Source organism: Lynx rufus, unplaced genomic scaffold, assembly GCF_022079265.1.
Source record: "Lynx rufus isolate CCGP_SWC_20201006 ecotype Redwood Valley unplaced genomic scaffold, mLynRuf1.p SCAF_7, whole genome shotgun sequence".
In the NCBI taxonomy this organism is placed as follows: Eukaryota; Metazoa; Chordata; class Mammalia; order Carnivora; family Felidae; genus Lynx; species Lynx rufus.
This window is the reverse complement of record NW_025814889.1, coordinates 15,706,539-15,722,505: the sequence shown is the minus strand read 5'-3', so window position 1 is coordinate 15,722,505 and position 15,967 is coordinate 15,706,539. Positions and strand designations below refer to the sequence as shown.

Here is a 15,967-nt window from a genome sequence, read left to right as displayed (position 1 = left end):
AGAAAAGCATTTGAGATTTTATGTCTTAGTAACAATGGGTCTGAGCCGACTTTCATCATCATGGCACCTCCTTAAACACTTCCTGGGCAGATGAGTCACGCTTCTTCTAACTGTCTGTCAGAGGAAGTTTGCTTCTGGGACACCTCGCATTTGGCTTAGAATTCAGAGATAAGCTCTTTTAATTCTGAGGACAACTGCCATCCCAAAACACTCATAAAAACTGACAACAATATACCGAACAATTCAATTTATGTCTCTGTACTAGATATGAATCTTGCATTGTACCAGTCATGATCTGGGTGCAAAAGTTTAGAATGCAGTGTATTCATTGATTATTAAGCCACATACTTCATATTATCATTAAGAGTAACAAGATGCATTTTACAAGAAATTTAAGATTCTGGTGTTGTCCAAGCAAAGGGTGATTTTTTTTTTAATCATGAAAAATTAAAAGGAGAGCTATTTATCTCAGTGCAATCAAAATCCCTTTCCTCAGAAGGAAATGCTGATCTTTCCTGGCCATCCCTCACAGTGAAGAATTTTCATGTGATTGCATGAATTTGCTGCAGTTAATGAGGCAGACACACCAGCCCTCAAAAGATTGCCTTTGCTCTTGTATTCCAAAGAAATTCTGTGTATTTCCCCTCTCAATATTCTCTCAAATGTGAAAGACAGAATGAGGATGATTAATAATCAGACCTACAGATAACTTCCACTCTACCCTGAAGACAGGAAGAAGTACATCAGAGGCTTAAAAATTGAAATTGCCCTATCCACACTTCCTTCCCTCGGGGACCTCACCTAGCTCTCTCCTCAGACCATCAGCAAGTGCATGGAAGTTCCCTTCTACCATCTAAGGGGCACGTGGCTTGAATGAGAACCCATAGCTCAGAATGCTAAATTTTAAAATTAGGGATTATTGTTGTGGACTTTCATTAATTAGCTTGATTGTCCACTTTGTAAAATAAGGAAGAGGGGCACCTGGGTGGCTCAGTCGGTTAAGTGTCCAACTTTGGCTCAGGTCATGATCTTGTACTTTGTGGGTTTGAACCCTGTGTTGGGCCCCGTACTGACAGCTTGGAGCCTGGAGCCTGCTTCGGATTCTGTGTCTCCCTCTCTCTCTCTCTGCTTCGCCCCTGGTCATGCTCTCTCTCTCTCTCTCTCTCTCTCACTCTCTCTCTCTCAAAAATAAATAAACGTTAAAAAAATAAATAAAATAGGAAAGATTTTCAACTGCAACATTTCAGAATTAAAAAATAAATGCCATGTTTACCCTTCGGTCCTTATATTTACTCTTTATTTAACAGGCTTTTCCCCTCTTCTTCCCTGAACTGGGAAAAGTCTGCCTGGCAGCACTCTAGATCCTTCCAGCTCAAGGTTCAATGACTTCATGTTGTTCTGTGAAGCAGATTTCTCCCTGTTTCTGAGTCCATCTCTAGCAGATGGTGAGGCTTTTAGGCGGCAGAATAATTTTTTTAAGAAAAGTTCAATGTTTCGCTGTAGTGATGCAGTTGGCAGAGGGAACTCCTCGGTTCATGGAATTAAATGTTCATGTACACGCAGGAGAGTAGGCTTGGCTCTCAGTGCATCTCAGCTACCACCAGGGAGGGAATTAGGCATTTACTACTCCATCAGCGACTCTCAGAACTTACGTTTGTAAGAAGTCTTTAGTCCCTGAACAGCGGAAGGAATTCTTTTTAAATAAAGAGTTAGTCTAATTAATCATAAAAACCTAGTTACGATTTTAAAAAAGGAAACATTAGGGGCAAAATATGGTTTTAAATTAATGCTGAAGGAGATTACCTTATATAATAACATTTTAATGGGCTAATTTTCATGTATAAACTTGAGATCCGTATAAAAGACTACAGAAATAGACAGTATAATGTTTTTAGTAGACCAGCTGGCTATGGAACCTAAAAGGGTATGGAATTCTGAGAGTGGAAAAACATTACCAACGCATATCTATGTCAATGCAATGCTATGTCAATAGGTCCCCAAAGATAATCCTTGAAAAAATAAACTGATCACACAGGAATACATAGTCATTGCAGGAAGTTTGGAAAATATAGAAGAAGTTAGATAAAATAAAAATGATCTCAATAATAACATCACTCCTAATAATTTCTGGTGGTATTTATTTCCTGTAGTCGCTCCTTATATATTTTATTTTAATATGCAAAGGGGATCTTCTGGACACAACTATCCTATAATGACTTTTTCCCAGATCACACTAGCTTGTGAATGTTTGTCCGTGTTGTTCGCTAGGCCACATGATTTATGACATTGCACATCCCATCATCACGATACGGCCACCTATTCTTGTGGAACATTTAGAACTTTTTTCAAATTTCCACTATTATGAGCCATGCTGAGATAAACATTCTTGTAGTTAAATCTGTGCACATATACATGTGTAGACAATGACTTGAAAAGTCAAACAAACAAACAAACAAAGGCCAAAAAAGAAAAAAAACAAATCAGCCTTTGTGGCTCCTAAAACGAGCAATGTATAGAAAGCAGAAACAGAAGTGTCAGTGCACTGTTAAGAGTGAACAGGGGCTAGCTGCCACATGGGAAGGAGACGATCTCATCTGGACGTGAGACCGACATCTAATTCAGAGTGACACAGAATAACTCAGAACGTGGTCTTCGATGGGTTTCTTGCTGTCATGCAAAGCCCAGAATTCTGAGTAATTGTTTAATTTTAGACGGGTATTTCATATTTCCTGCCCCACCCTGTCAGCACATGGCAGCATGGCTTTTCCTGTGCTGCGGGGAAGACGTGTGCCTGTATATCAGACACTGCGTGGCCACGTGTCTGGTGGAGACGCTGCCTCCCGGGGCCGTCGCGGAGCCATCTACAATCTACCAGGCTCTGCTTCTTAGTTTTCATCTTTAACATTTGCCTAATTTACCCTCCACAATCTGATTACGTTTTTACCCCTGCCTTAGCCTTTTCTCATCCACTAGGGGAACTTTTTCCCAACTCCACAAATCTTGTTTGGAAGCTTTTACTGTGGTTCCAGGAATATTATGAAGCCCTTCAGATTTAAAGTAAATGTAAAAGGTTCTAGGTTTATCCGAGAGATTTATGTGTAAACGCTCTTAATAACTACTCTCATGAGGCACTTTTCATGGGTCCCTTTAGAGCTGTTTTCCGGGGGTGGGGGAAAATCTGAAGAATGGCCCCAAGAATTCACCAATTCCCACCCTTTTGGAGCGCCCGTGGCTAAGCAGCTAGAGCTGCAGGCTGGCTGGACTGTCATGGGAGAGGAGGCAGTGACACGAGGAAACGCGTGCAGAGACGCTTTCCCTACCGTTCGCCTCTCCCTTCCCCACCTCGCCAGCGCAGCCTTGGTAGGTAGATTTCCTAACGCTGTCTCTACCACCATCCCATTAGGATCCACCACCTCCCTCCACCCCGGCACGCGCACCAGGCTTACGCTGTCCCCCACGGTATGGTTTGCTCTGGGCGACGCACCCCACACTTGGGAATGGCCTCAGGGTCCACACAGAAGCAGGTTGTCATAGCAACACGCTGCAAGCGATTCATGTTGGCCGTCCATCTCTTCACAAGTGATTCATTGATTCACTGCTTTCCCATCTGCTCTGCCGGGGATGATTTCTGTGAAGTGTTTTACATGAGTCAGCTCGAGTTCTCTACACCCGTCATATTTTGTCTCTCAAAACTATTTCTAGAGTGGTTTCTTTGGGAAAAAAAAAATGCCAAGAGTTAGAATAACATTTTAAGTGCATTCCACATGCCAAGTCTCACGCTCAACCTAATTACATGGTGTGTCTCATTTGCTATTTACACCAACCTTATAAATGCCATTATGGTGCCAAATTTATATAGAAATTGTAGCTAGGAGAGGGTGAGGACTTTTCACAAGATTACATTCTAAGGAAAGTTTAGAGCTGGACTGGACTGTGTACCCACAGGTTGATCACGATTAATATCTCTAGTCTGCTCTTACAATAAAATTACTTCCTGGCTTCATTTTGAATACAATCTGTTGGTGACACTGGCTTCACAAAGCTAATCTAAAAATTCATTGAGTATAGGTCTCAGAAGGTTTAACTGTGTTCTTTCTATAAGCATTAGGTGATTCTCTACGGCACCTAAAATTCTCCCTCGTGGCAGGTGGGATATTTCAATACATGTTAAACTCTAAAGGATAACCTTATTTTTGTTTTTAAAGATTTGTAGTAGAAGGGGACCAAAATTTTTTCCTGAAGTTTCTCCATATTTTAGTAATATCTTCCCAAGAGCCCCTTGATTTAATTTCTCTATTTGGTCTATATTTAATTCTTAAAATTAATGATCCACTCTAAGCAAGTTTTATTTCAGAAAAATGTCAAGGAAATACGAAAAAGTATGAATTAGAAAAAGTATGAATTAGATGTCAATCTAAAATAGAAAGAACTGAATTCTAGTTATTACTCCCCGTAATGCTAAAGTGAGTTTACAAAGGTAGTATATCTATACATCCCATGCTTATAAATATATGAAATAATTATAATTTTTTTCATCAAAGTCACAAATATTCAAAATCATAAAAGAAATTTAGCAGCAAAGAAGTACTTCAAAAGCACATTTCTGTTCTGAGAGTTCTTGGCAATTCATCAAGCTGATTCCCATTGAGAGAACAGGTTGAGGTTCATGTTAGCTGATACTGGGTTCCTCCGGACTCGAGTTCCAGAGTTGCTACAAAATCCTTACTCTTACAAAAATTCAATCTCTGTCAGTGAGGCATCCTCAGTTTTATATCTTCTACCTTGCATGTATGGTTCTTAATTAGAAGGAGTCCACGGATCATTTCATATTGCACCTGGAGTCTGAAGTCCCTAATGGTCTAAGAAACTAGGCATGTGCCAAATTATCAAACCCATGCAAAGGAAGTCGATAGAAATTGGTAAATGTGGCTTAGGCAAGAGATTTCCTTCCTCTCTGCGTGTCCACTTGAGGGTGGAGCGGGGGTGCAGAGACCTACACCACATAAATCCTAAACGAACAGTCTCCTTAAGAGAATAATTGAAAGGATTCTACACAGGAGGTTGTAATATATACACATATTTACATTTGAAGATACGTTGAACCGCCAACCTGAAAGTGGAAGCAGCATTGCAGATATTTAAAAAAAACAAGAAACACCCCTTTCCACACGGTTATACAACTTAGACCTGCATATTTAAAGTGAGAATCTCCATCTTTCTTTTCTTAATTTCTACTCGTTTCCTTCTGTGGACTTAATTCCAAGCTTAGATATTGTGGATCTTTAGGCTTTCTAAACGCAGGGGAAATCATACCCTTCGCGGGACCAAGCCAGAATGCTCGCCAGTAGTGGCAATGAGTCACAGCTGGAATGTCCTGTGGTTAGCCTTCTGCTCTGAAAACAGAATCAGGAGCAGCAGGCACCTACTGGTTTCCATGGCAACCAGTATTTGTGTACTTTGAACAATGACTGTTCCTTTTTGTGTGGTAAATTTACGCGGGAATGGATTGTTGAGGTGACGTTAGCCATCTGTGTGAATATAAACAAAAAACCCCCCGATTTAATTAAGTGTAAACTTCAGAAGGACATAGGGTTGGGGGTTGGGGTGCTTTTGTATAGAGGTATTGTCCTACACTAATTAATTCATTTGTTTATTTGACATATTTAAGCATTTTCATCAATGTCTATTCGATGTTTCAGTGTGCATCACTTTCTCCCCTCCAAAGGCAAAAAGAAACTAATTGTCATTCGTCAGTGTTCCCCCCCACCCACCCCCACTCCCTGTGTCCCCCCTCGCCCCCCACCATCCCATTCACAATGTGTTATTTTAGAAGGACTGGGATTCAGGGGCTCTCCTTCAATGAGGTAATCCTATCCGGAAGGAAGAGAAAAAAGTCCCCTCCAAGTCATGTGAAAATGTCAGCTTTCTTAACCTTGCTGAGCTGGGGAGGCAAAACTACTGTAATGCTTACGGCCTTGTAGCGAATCTAAAATTCACTTCCTAAAAATGTCACTGCCTACCATTTCAGAAGACCCGTCAAGCTGAGAGCGATTGCGGTGGTGGGGAAATCTTACCTCGTGTTTTGTGGCATAAAGATGAAATAATTAAAGCTTTGGTCACTGAACTACAACCCAGAGCTAAGAATGAGCGTTCTGGAGTGGAAAATAGTGGAGTGTTTCTTGCTTATTATACCTCTGCCTGGGAACAGTATGTTTATTTTTGTATTAATTAGTTTGGGATTGGAATCGGTACACTGGATTTAATAAAAAATTAAAAAAAAATTAAAAAAAAAAACCCTCTGAAGCTGGGATAAATACCCTACAGTGAAGCAGTAACTTAGGGGTAAACAGATTGCAACATGGCCCTCCTCCCCTACTTGCACCTCCCGCCTTAGATGGAGGGATCTGAGAGCAGAAACGAAGGGCTTTGGGTTTTCCCTCCTCTTTTTGTGTTGCTTTATTCTTTCTCCCAATTTTTGCTCCTTCATTATGGCTTCTGTCAACTAGCCTATGAAGGAGACACTTGTTAATTAATATACCTAGTCAAAGCAGCAGCGGCCTTAAAAAAGACAAAGGAAACTGAAGCGATAAGCCTGAAAAATAAATTTCATCTTTATTCGTTTGCTTCAAATGCTTAGGTTTACTACCTAAGGGCGAGTTATCTAACAGACTTCTGAATGTCTCTCTTTAAATCTCTGCTGACCTTCCCCCAAATATCACGGCATGTATGACTGATGACCAGCTAGTTTTGAGAACTCCATGAGACAGGCCAAGATTTAGAAATCTGTAATTTATTCTGATCTTGAACAAGGCCCTTCCTGATCCCTGCCACCAGCCCTTCTACAGAGAGGCCCACGAAGGATCCAGACTCTTTGTTGCCTAAAAGAATCATGCTGAAATTTAGGACTCTAAGACCCTACTATGTACCTAACTATGTAGGATTCAAGTAATAGGGCAGATTAAATCCCACTGAAATAAATGCAGCTGTGGGGGAAATCATTGTGTTTGTTCCATTGTGTTTGTTCATTGAAGATGTATTGGGAATGTGCCCTCGACAAAGCCCTGAACTAGACAGAGACTGGGAGAGGTGCTCTGGGCTCTAAGGAAACCCATAATCAGTAGGGGAGATGAGGCCCACATGGCTGGCAGTAGAACAGAGGGGAATGGAACCATTTCTACAAAGAAGCACGAGTAAAAGCTGAGGGGTTTCAAAGGAAAACTAATTCGTGAGTGAATCCCTAGGGATTAGGGAAGGCTCCATGGGGTGCTTTGTAGAATTTGATGATAAAGTTTTCCATGCTCTCATCAATATGTTTCAAACTATATCATAACATTTCAGTAAATAAAAGTAATTTGGCCAATTTGGAACTTATTGAATCCAGATTACACATGTACCTACAGACATATTCATTCAAACACATGCACTCACACATACTCTTATATATGTGTACTCTACAGGAGAATAATCAAGGAAGTCTGTTAGTTTATGATCAGGTATTTTCAATTTTGTTTCATGGACAGTTCATCCCAAGGGTAACCAGAACAAAGTAGACAATGATGTGGACGTTAGTAGAGGAAAAGAAAAATATAATGGTCTGAGTCATGAGAAGCCAATTGTTTTGGATTATCATGATCTTTCCTGATTGAAAGAGATATGGCAGAGAAGTTTATTTATTTTTTAGTTTAGAGGTGTATATCTGATGAAATGAATAAATGAGGCAGATAAAGGGTACACGACAGGATATACAAATACCTCAATGGGAAAGTGAGCAAAAACCACAGCAGAAAAGTTCCAAGAGAAGAAATATAAATGCCTAATAAGCACGAAAAACCTTCAACCTCAAAGTAACATAAGTTGAGCCAATTACAAAACCAAACATATTTTCCCTATCAGTATCAGCTCTAAAAATAATAGCAGTCACGGGGTGCCTGGGTAGCTCAGGTGTTCAGCATCCAACTCTTGATTTCAGTTCAGGTCATGATCTCACAGTCTGCGGGATCGAGCCCGCATCGGGCTCTGCTCTGACAGCATGGAGCCTACTTGGGATTCTTTCTCTCTCCGTCTCTCTTTTGACCCATATCCCATGCACGCATGTGTGTGTGCTCTTTCTCTCTCCAAAATAAATAAGATAAACTTAAAAAAGAATAGCAGTTGTAATTGCCAAAGTCCCATTGTAGTAAATTGCTGCTGGGGGATACATTGGTATAAACTTTCTGGTAAGAGACTTAATAATATAGATCCAGAGCCATAAAAGATTATATTCTCTGATTCATTCCCCTTATAGGAATCTTTCCTGAGGGACATTTAAAATATCAAACATTCATATTGGCAAAAAATTGGAAATGTCCTTAAATGAACAACAATAGAGTATTAGAAGCATTTTACGCCACCGTTAAAAATGTTTACACAGGGGCGCCTGGGTGGCGCAGTCGGTTAAGCGTCCGACTTCAGCCAGGTCACGATCTCGCGGTCCGTGAGTTCGAGCCCCGCGTCGGGCTCTGGGCTGATGGCTCGGAGCCTGGAGCCTGTTTCCGATTCTGTGTCTCCCTCTCTCTCTGCCCCTCCCCTGTTCATGCTCTGTCTCTCTCTGTCCCAAAAATAAATAAACGTTGAAAAAAAAATTAAAAAAAAAATGTTTACACAGAGTATTTGCTGACATGCTTAGAAAAAAATAAGGAACACACTTAAGTGTATAGCCCAAGCTTGTACACACACATATATACCTGGACACATAGGTATATGTATACATACACAAGCAATGAAAAAAAAAATGTTGACAAGAGAAACTTCCGGTATTAACAAAATATTAACAGTGGTTATCTTCAGTGGAATTAAATTTTGTATTCATTTTTTACATAGCTCTCTAAGCTGTCTAAATGCTTATGTTAGTATTTATATATATTTATATAAATTAGTATTTATATATATATATTTATATATATATCTTTCAATTATAAGATTGCTGTTCAACGAGCATCTCTTATATGTCATTAACATGTGAACACATCTCATCTGGCCCACCATTTCCTTATTCTGTGCCTGGATTATACTTTCGAGGGAACTTGCTAGGCTGACATAAAACCAAACACTAATATTTGGATTTCCAGATTTATTGGGCTTAGGACTCACCCATAAAGTCTCTCTATATAATCACCTATTTTTAATTTGTTAATTCTTATATTAAGCCTCCTGTGTTCAAACCACCTTAGCAGATTTACCCTTAAACTCAGCCAAGGAACAGCTTTTGCTACATGAACAGACTTTACTTTTTCCCTGTGACACACCATGTAAAGCTCCCCACCCTGGGAAGTTTCTCCTTGATTCCAGCTCTACGACGGCCCCCAGCGGATGGGGCGCTACTGTGGAGCTGACCTACCGCCTGCAGGGAGTACCACGGGCTCCAGGCTTCAAGTGCTGTTCCACACCGATGGGGTCGGTCACCATGAGAGAGGATTTCAGATGCAGTGGTTCATTCATGGTAAGCCCTGGGCTGATCTTAGTTGTATTGGATGCTTGCTACTTGACCAAGAATTCTTCCTTTCCCAGCTCTCACTTTGGAAACGATACCACCACAAATAATGGGGCTTGGGTTACAATCTGGTGCAAGGCCTAGGAAACCTTCCTCAGACACTGGAGGTTTAATCCCGGCAGGGTTAAGAGAGGACAGCACTTGGAGAGCTACTGAAGTCAGTGCAACAATAAATCACCGAAGAGAAAGGAGGGGAGCAGAGTGAAGTTTCTGGCGGGAGAAAGACCTGTCCGTGGGTGTGGCAAGCAAATGGCAAGGTGGCATTGGGGCCTCCCAGGGGGAGTGGAATGGAAGGAGATTCCAGGCTTATTCTGACATTAGCAGAGAAGGAAGGGTGGGGATCAAAGGGCAAGAATGAGTCAATCCAAGAGAGAAGGGGAAGGGCATGCTTTGGGCTGAGAGGGGAGCAGGAGTAGAGAACTTACTGGCACTAAGCCAGGGCGTGTGTTGTACCTGCCAGGCAGAGTAGGGCCACCCGCCTACGAACTGGTGCTTCAGAAAGTAGGTAGGGATAATTATTCCTTTGAGGATGAAAATTCATGTTTAACAAGGGTTCTGAAACTTGTAGATTGACCTCTTGTGGCTGAGTCTAAAGGGAGTAGGCCCCAAAGTGGTGATTCTCAAGATGTGGTCCCCTGAGAGCAGCATCAGCATCACCCGGAACTTGTTAGAAATACAAATTCTTGGGCCCCATCCCAGACCTGTGGAAGCCCAATAATCTGTGCCTTAACTAGTCTTCCTGGTGATTAAAGTTTGAGATCCACTCTCCCAGAGTGATCCGCACCTAACAAGTATAGTCCTTGTACAGGACACCTGGGTGGCTCAGTCTGTTAAGTGTCCGACTTTGGCTCAGGTCACGATCTCATGATTCATGATTTGAGCCCCACGTTGGGCTCTGCGCTGACAGCTCAGAGCCTGGAGCCTGCTTCGGATACTGTGTCTCCCTCTCTCTCTATGCCCTTCCCCTCTCACGCTCTGTCTCTCTCTCTCTCTCAAAAATAAATAAACATGTAAAAAATCAAAATAAGTCCTTGTGAATATTATAATAGCAGTTCTCAACCAAGGGCCTAGGGCTCACTGGTAGAGTTGCAATATTATACAAGGACTCACATGCAGACATGTAAGCTGTGGCCCGGCTGTCAAAGTCAGGGGTGAGCCCAAGGTAAGCACACATAAATGTGTATTGTGGTTGACTCTTGAGTGTTGTTAAAATCATAGGCCATTTATTATATGAATCATAGCGTTGTACATAAGTGAGTACCCTTATTGTAGACTTGAGTGTTAGATGTTCTGTTAATATGAACTGGAGACAGAGTCTATTTCTGTTAAAAATAGAAGTGTGGGGCTTTCAGCATTTAAAAGTATTCAGTGGTAATCCACAATGCTACTTATAGCTTGAAATACAGATTATGAATTCCCAAAGTGAACGAGCTATGATAATTAAGCCTGTGGGATTTCTGGACTGTTCTCTTCATCAAGTAGGTAGATTTAACCTTGGAAGGTCAATTTATTGATCTGTTAAGTGAAGGGACTGGATTGATTTATCTGTGTAGTGTAGTCCATCTCTAGTATTCTGTGATTCAGAAATGGTGTGATTCTAAGGTAACTAGAGACAGTGTGAAAAGACCTAGAAGAAACAGGAACGTCTTGAGAAATGACCCAGATTTTCAAGGGCTGGGATATTTCCAGACAGTGCTTCTCAGACTTTCATGTGCATGTGCATCACTGGAGATCTTGTTAAAATGCAGAGTCTGATACAGGAGGCTGAGGTGTTTCTAAAAAGCTTTTAGGTTGTGCTGATGTTGCCACCCTGTACACCACACTTTGAGGAACAAGGCGAGAGCAGATGTTAAGGCGGGAGAAAGAAAATGGTAGGAAGACAGCATCTCTAGAGACTAGAGAAAGCTTGTAAGGTGCTTCAAGGTCTCGTTGTACTAACAGCAGAAAAATCTCATCAATCTCTCAATGTCAGGAGGATATGAACTAGGGCCTCTGTGAGAAAGAACCTTAGTGCTTCAGAGATCCAAAGGGGAGAAAGCTTGCATGTGAGACAGAGGGTGGAAAGGAGGAAATGGTAACCAGGAGGGTTATCTAGGGTCCTCAACCCTAGATACACATTGGAATTGCCTGGGAATTGTAAAGAGAACCCATGCCTGGGTTTCAGCCTTCAGAGATAGAATTCAGTTAATCCTTGGTGGGACCCTGACAATTGTTAATTTAAAACACCTCCCTAAGGAATTCTGCAATGCATCTAGGGTGGAGGGTTTTAGGAGCAGTGATTTTGTTGATGCTGGTTATATCTTTCTTCTCAGTGGGTTGCTTCCTCTCCCTTCCAGGCTGTTCTAGCTATCCTACCTCAAGGCCACACTAAGAAGTGTGATTTCAAGGACGTTATTGGCTACACTGGGTTATTGTATCACTGGATTCTTCTAGCCAACATGCTAGACACAGTTGAATCCTCTGCTGAAAGCTTTGAGTTTTTGTTGGGAAAATTTTTTCTACTAGCTCTATTTTGAATCTGTCTTCCTTTGGAAAGGTCAAAGACACTCTCTGTCTATTCTCTCTTCCTGTTTACTATTTCACAACTTTCTTCCAATTGCAGAAAAATTGCTAAGCTTGGAATCAGAGTTGTACAACCAAATTTTGATGGCTGGGACCAGAACTGAACTTTTTTTTTTTTTTTTTTAACTCTATGCTGTCCACTGTACATAAATTACACTTCAAAAGAACCTTCTTTTTTTATTTTTAATGTTTACTTATTTACTCATTTTGAGAGAAAGAGAGAAGTGCTAGCAGGGGAGGGACAGAGCGAGAGAGAGAGAGAGAGAAATTTCCAAGCAGGCTCTGAGCTGTCAACTCAGAGCCCAACATGGGGCCTGATCCCACAAACCATGAGCTCACAATGGGAATCAAAATCAAGAGCAGGCTGCTTAACCAGCCGAGCCACCGAGGTGCCCCTGGGAAGAACCTTCTGGAAAGGGATTCTTGGTAGTCTAGATCAGTGCAAAATTAACTATCGTATACTATAGTTATACAACACTGCATGTACACAGAGTTTCTACTCTGCATTTTGATGTGGTCTTTTAGCTTGAGATAGCCTAAGGAGAGAGGCCAACAGAAAAGACGAGGGTCAGAGAAGAGTTCTTTGATGGGAGAGGCTCCCGCCCTTCTTACCCAGCAGAGATAGACTGAAGACATAAATCTGGTTTCACAGATTTATGTGTCTGTGAACACACAGACTGCGTGTTCAGTCCACAGATATTAAGGAGCTGTTTTGGGCCAGGTGCTGTGATGGGGCTGGGGCCAGTGTGTGACTCCCACCTGCAGGCCTGGTTCCTGGTTTTGTAGAGCCATGGGAGCACAGAAAAGGGAATTTGATGTAGACAGGAGGTCAGAGAAGTCCTGCGTGAGAATAGGACCTATGAACTAAAATCTAAGAAGGAGCAGGGGTTAAATAGGCAAATAGGAGAAGGAAAAGGTTTCCCAGTAGAAGAAGGTCCCTGTGGGGGGAGAAAGCAGGGTCAGTATGGGGGACTCAAAGCTTGGGGTGGCTGGGGTTTAAGGTCAAGGGGAGGAGTGCCGGAGACCTGAGCCATGGCCACAGCATTTGGGTCACTCACAGTTAAGGGCTCAGGCTGGGATGGGGCCACACCCTCTCTTTCATGTAAGTCCTTCAGATTTCAGAGAAAGGAGTTCTGGTAAGACCTTGAAGCACCGAAGCAACATGGCGTGTTGTCGGATTCGAGATACAAGCTAAGATACAAATACAAATAAATGCAAAAGAAACAGATGCAAACTCCAAAACACGTTTAAAAACTGGTCTCAGTGTGAAAGTACCGTTGAGTGTGCTTGTGCACGTGCGCGTGCCTATGTGAATGTATTTCAGGAAGTACGTTTCTGCACAGCCCCTCCCGACCTAGGTGTCAGAGTGAGGATCACATGGCCGGGGCCCAGGGCACCAGGCCTGACACTAGCCCTGAGGCTCCTTTTCCTTCCCTGGCTGGAAGGAAGTGCCCCTAAACCCCTAGCCTCTCTTCTTTCGAGATGTCTCATTTTAGGCTCTCGGCCCCCGCCCCCCAGCTCTTTTCCAAACTGTGTGGTAAGAACCCCCAAAAGCTCTTCACTGAGAATTCAGAATCTACTCTGGCATCCTTTCCCGAACATTGCTACTGAGGGAGAATTCTGTGCCCCCCCCTTCCCCCAACACTTCATTTATTTTGCCAATTAATAAATAAGCCTGTTTCCAAAATGTGCTTCTTTGTCAACTGCACAGATCTCCTATTTGCTCTGAGAGCACGGATCTACAATCGGGCTTTATTCGTGGGTCCAAATTTAAAGCGGCTCTGTAGATGGGAGATTAAACCGCACCGCCTCGCCTTTATGCGAACCATCAAAGAGAATCCCACTCTGGAAAGAAAGAAATGGCCACAGTTGCCCTGCCTGGCTAAACGGTTCCCGGTATTCAGTGTCGACAGCATTGTCCAGGGGCTGCATTCGGCCTCCGGGGCCTCCATCTGGGTTGCTAAGGTCTCTGCAAGCTGTGTGAATAGAGGCCTCCCGGCCGGCCGTGCACAGCCCACGCCTCTTCGGCTGTCCCTCCCGGGGGCCCTCTTTCACCGGCAGTGGACTCCGGTGCACAGACAAGGGCAAGGAGCTTTGTGAGTGAAAAAATGACATTTGCAAAAGGAGAGAACCCCTCAGCTGGGAATAGCAGGGGAAGGGCTAAGTGGCATGTGATCGGGAGGTGATGTCACCCTGGTTTTTCACAAAGCAAAGTGTGGCCTTTTCTTTGGGGAGATAGATGACATCAGCCTCTCCAACGGGGGCCGGTTCCATTTTACCTTCTTTGTAGCTGTTGACGAGATTTCCCAAGGCTTGAGGGTTTTCAGAAATCGGCTGGGGGGAAACATTTAAAAACCCTTATCAAAATCCTCCTCGGCTGCCTTGCTTTGAACATGAGCCAGTGCCTCCTTGAGTACCTGTGGCCGTGTGGCACCGGATGAAAAGGCTTTAAAAGAATGTATTTTTAGAGCCCTGGCAAAGCACCTCCACGAGGTCAGCAGTGTTTCTCTTTGACCTTCCCTCCGCTTCTCTTTCCCTCACATGGTCTTTTCAATGGTCTTTGTTTACTTTGGGTCTTTCAGGGGAATCCCTTCTCACTGGTCATTTTTTATTCCTTTTGTGACTGAGAGTATGTGTACTGGGGTTTCTGGGAGGTTTATCCTTTGAGGACAATTGTTTTATCTTTTGTGATCATATTATCCATTTGCCTTATGGTGGGTCATCCCTCTTCGTGTCCGAGGGTGAGTAAACCTGGCTTTTTATTTTGTCTTGTTTTGTTTAAAGTTTATTTATTTATTTTGAAAGAGAGAGAGAGAGAGAGAGAGAGAGAGAGAGAGAGAGAAAGAGAATCCCAAGCAGGCTCTGTACTGACAGTGCAGAGCCTGATGTGGGGCTCAAACTCACAAACTGTGAGATTAACGACCTGAGCCAAAGTCAGATGCTTAACCGACTGAGCCACCCCAGACCTGGCTTTCTGAGGCCATCCAGGCCTGCTTTCCAAAGAACAGACCATTTGCAATTGTGCATCGTGTTACAGTGATTGCACGTAGCCTTTGTAAGCAGGAATTTATCAAGATCGTGTTTTTAATTCATTCAACCTACCAACCAACCAGCATATATTGTTTTCACTACCAGGTTCAGCGCATGATGTTGAGAATATAGAGAGTGTATTAGTTTGCTTGAGTGGCCATGAGCACATATGACAGACCGGGTGGGCTTACACAGTAGAAACTTACTTCTCATAGTTCTGGAGGCCTGAAGTCCAAAATCGAGGTGTTGGGTCCTGAGGCCTCTCTGCTTGCTTGCAGATTGCAGTCTTCCTGCTCTATGTCCTCTCATGGCCTTTTCTCTGTGAGCACACATCCTGGTGTCTCTTCATGTATCCACATTTCCTCTTCCCATAAAGCCGTTAGTCAGACTGGATTAGGACCCACCCCTAGGAGACCTCATTTTGACTTAATCACCTCTATAATGGCTTTATGTCCAAATACAGTCATATTCTAGGTACTGTGGGTTAGGACATCAGTATAAGAATTTCAGGGGAGACAGCTCAGGCCATAACAGAGAAGAAGGAGAGAGCATCCTTGACTTTAGTCATCTAGTAGGGGAGACAGACAAATAAACCAACTGTAGAAATAAATCCATAATCCATGATGCTGTGGGAGCAGAGGAAATGGGCGATAGCCTGAGGGAGTGTGGGAGTCTCTCCTGACAGCTTTGGTACTTGAGCTGGCTTTTTTTTTTCTTTTAGTGTTTATTTATTTTTGAGAGAGAGCGAGAGAACAGGGGAGGGGTAGAGAGAGAGGGAGACACAGAATCCAAAGCGGGCTTCAGGCTCTGCCCCTTAAGCTGACTCTTAAAGAATGAGCCAGAACT

At 42.8% G+C, this 15,967-nt stretch overlaps 1 protein-coding gene across 1 annotated transcript in view; it reads left to right on the top strand.

Annotated features, from left to right (window-relative positions):
- Positions 1–15,967, top strand: part of CUBN (cubilin) — a 276,887-nt gene that overhangs the window by 93,518 nt on the left and 167,402 nt on the right. The window contains exon 28 of the mRNA XM_047065967.1: positions 9,328–9,478. Within this exon, the coding sequence (XP_046921923.1) occupies positions 9,328–9,478 (151 nt within the window). The remainder of the gene's footprint in view (positions 1–9,327; positions 9,479–15,967) is intronic.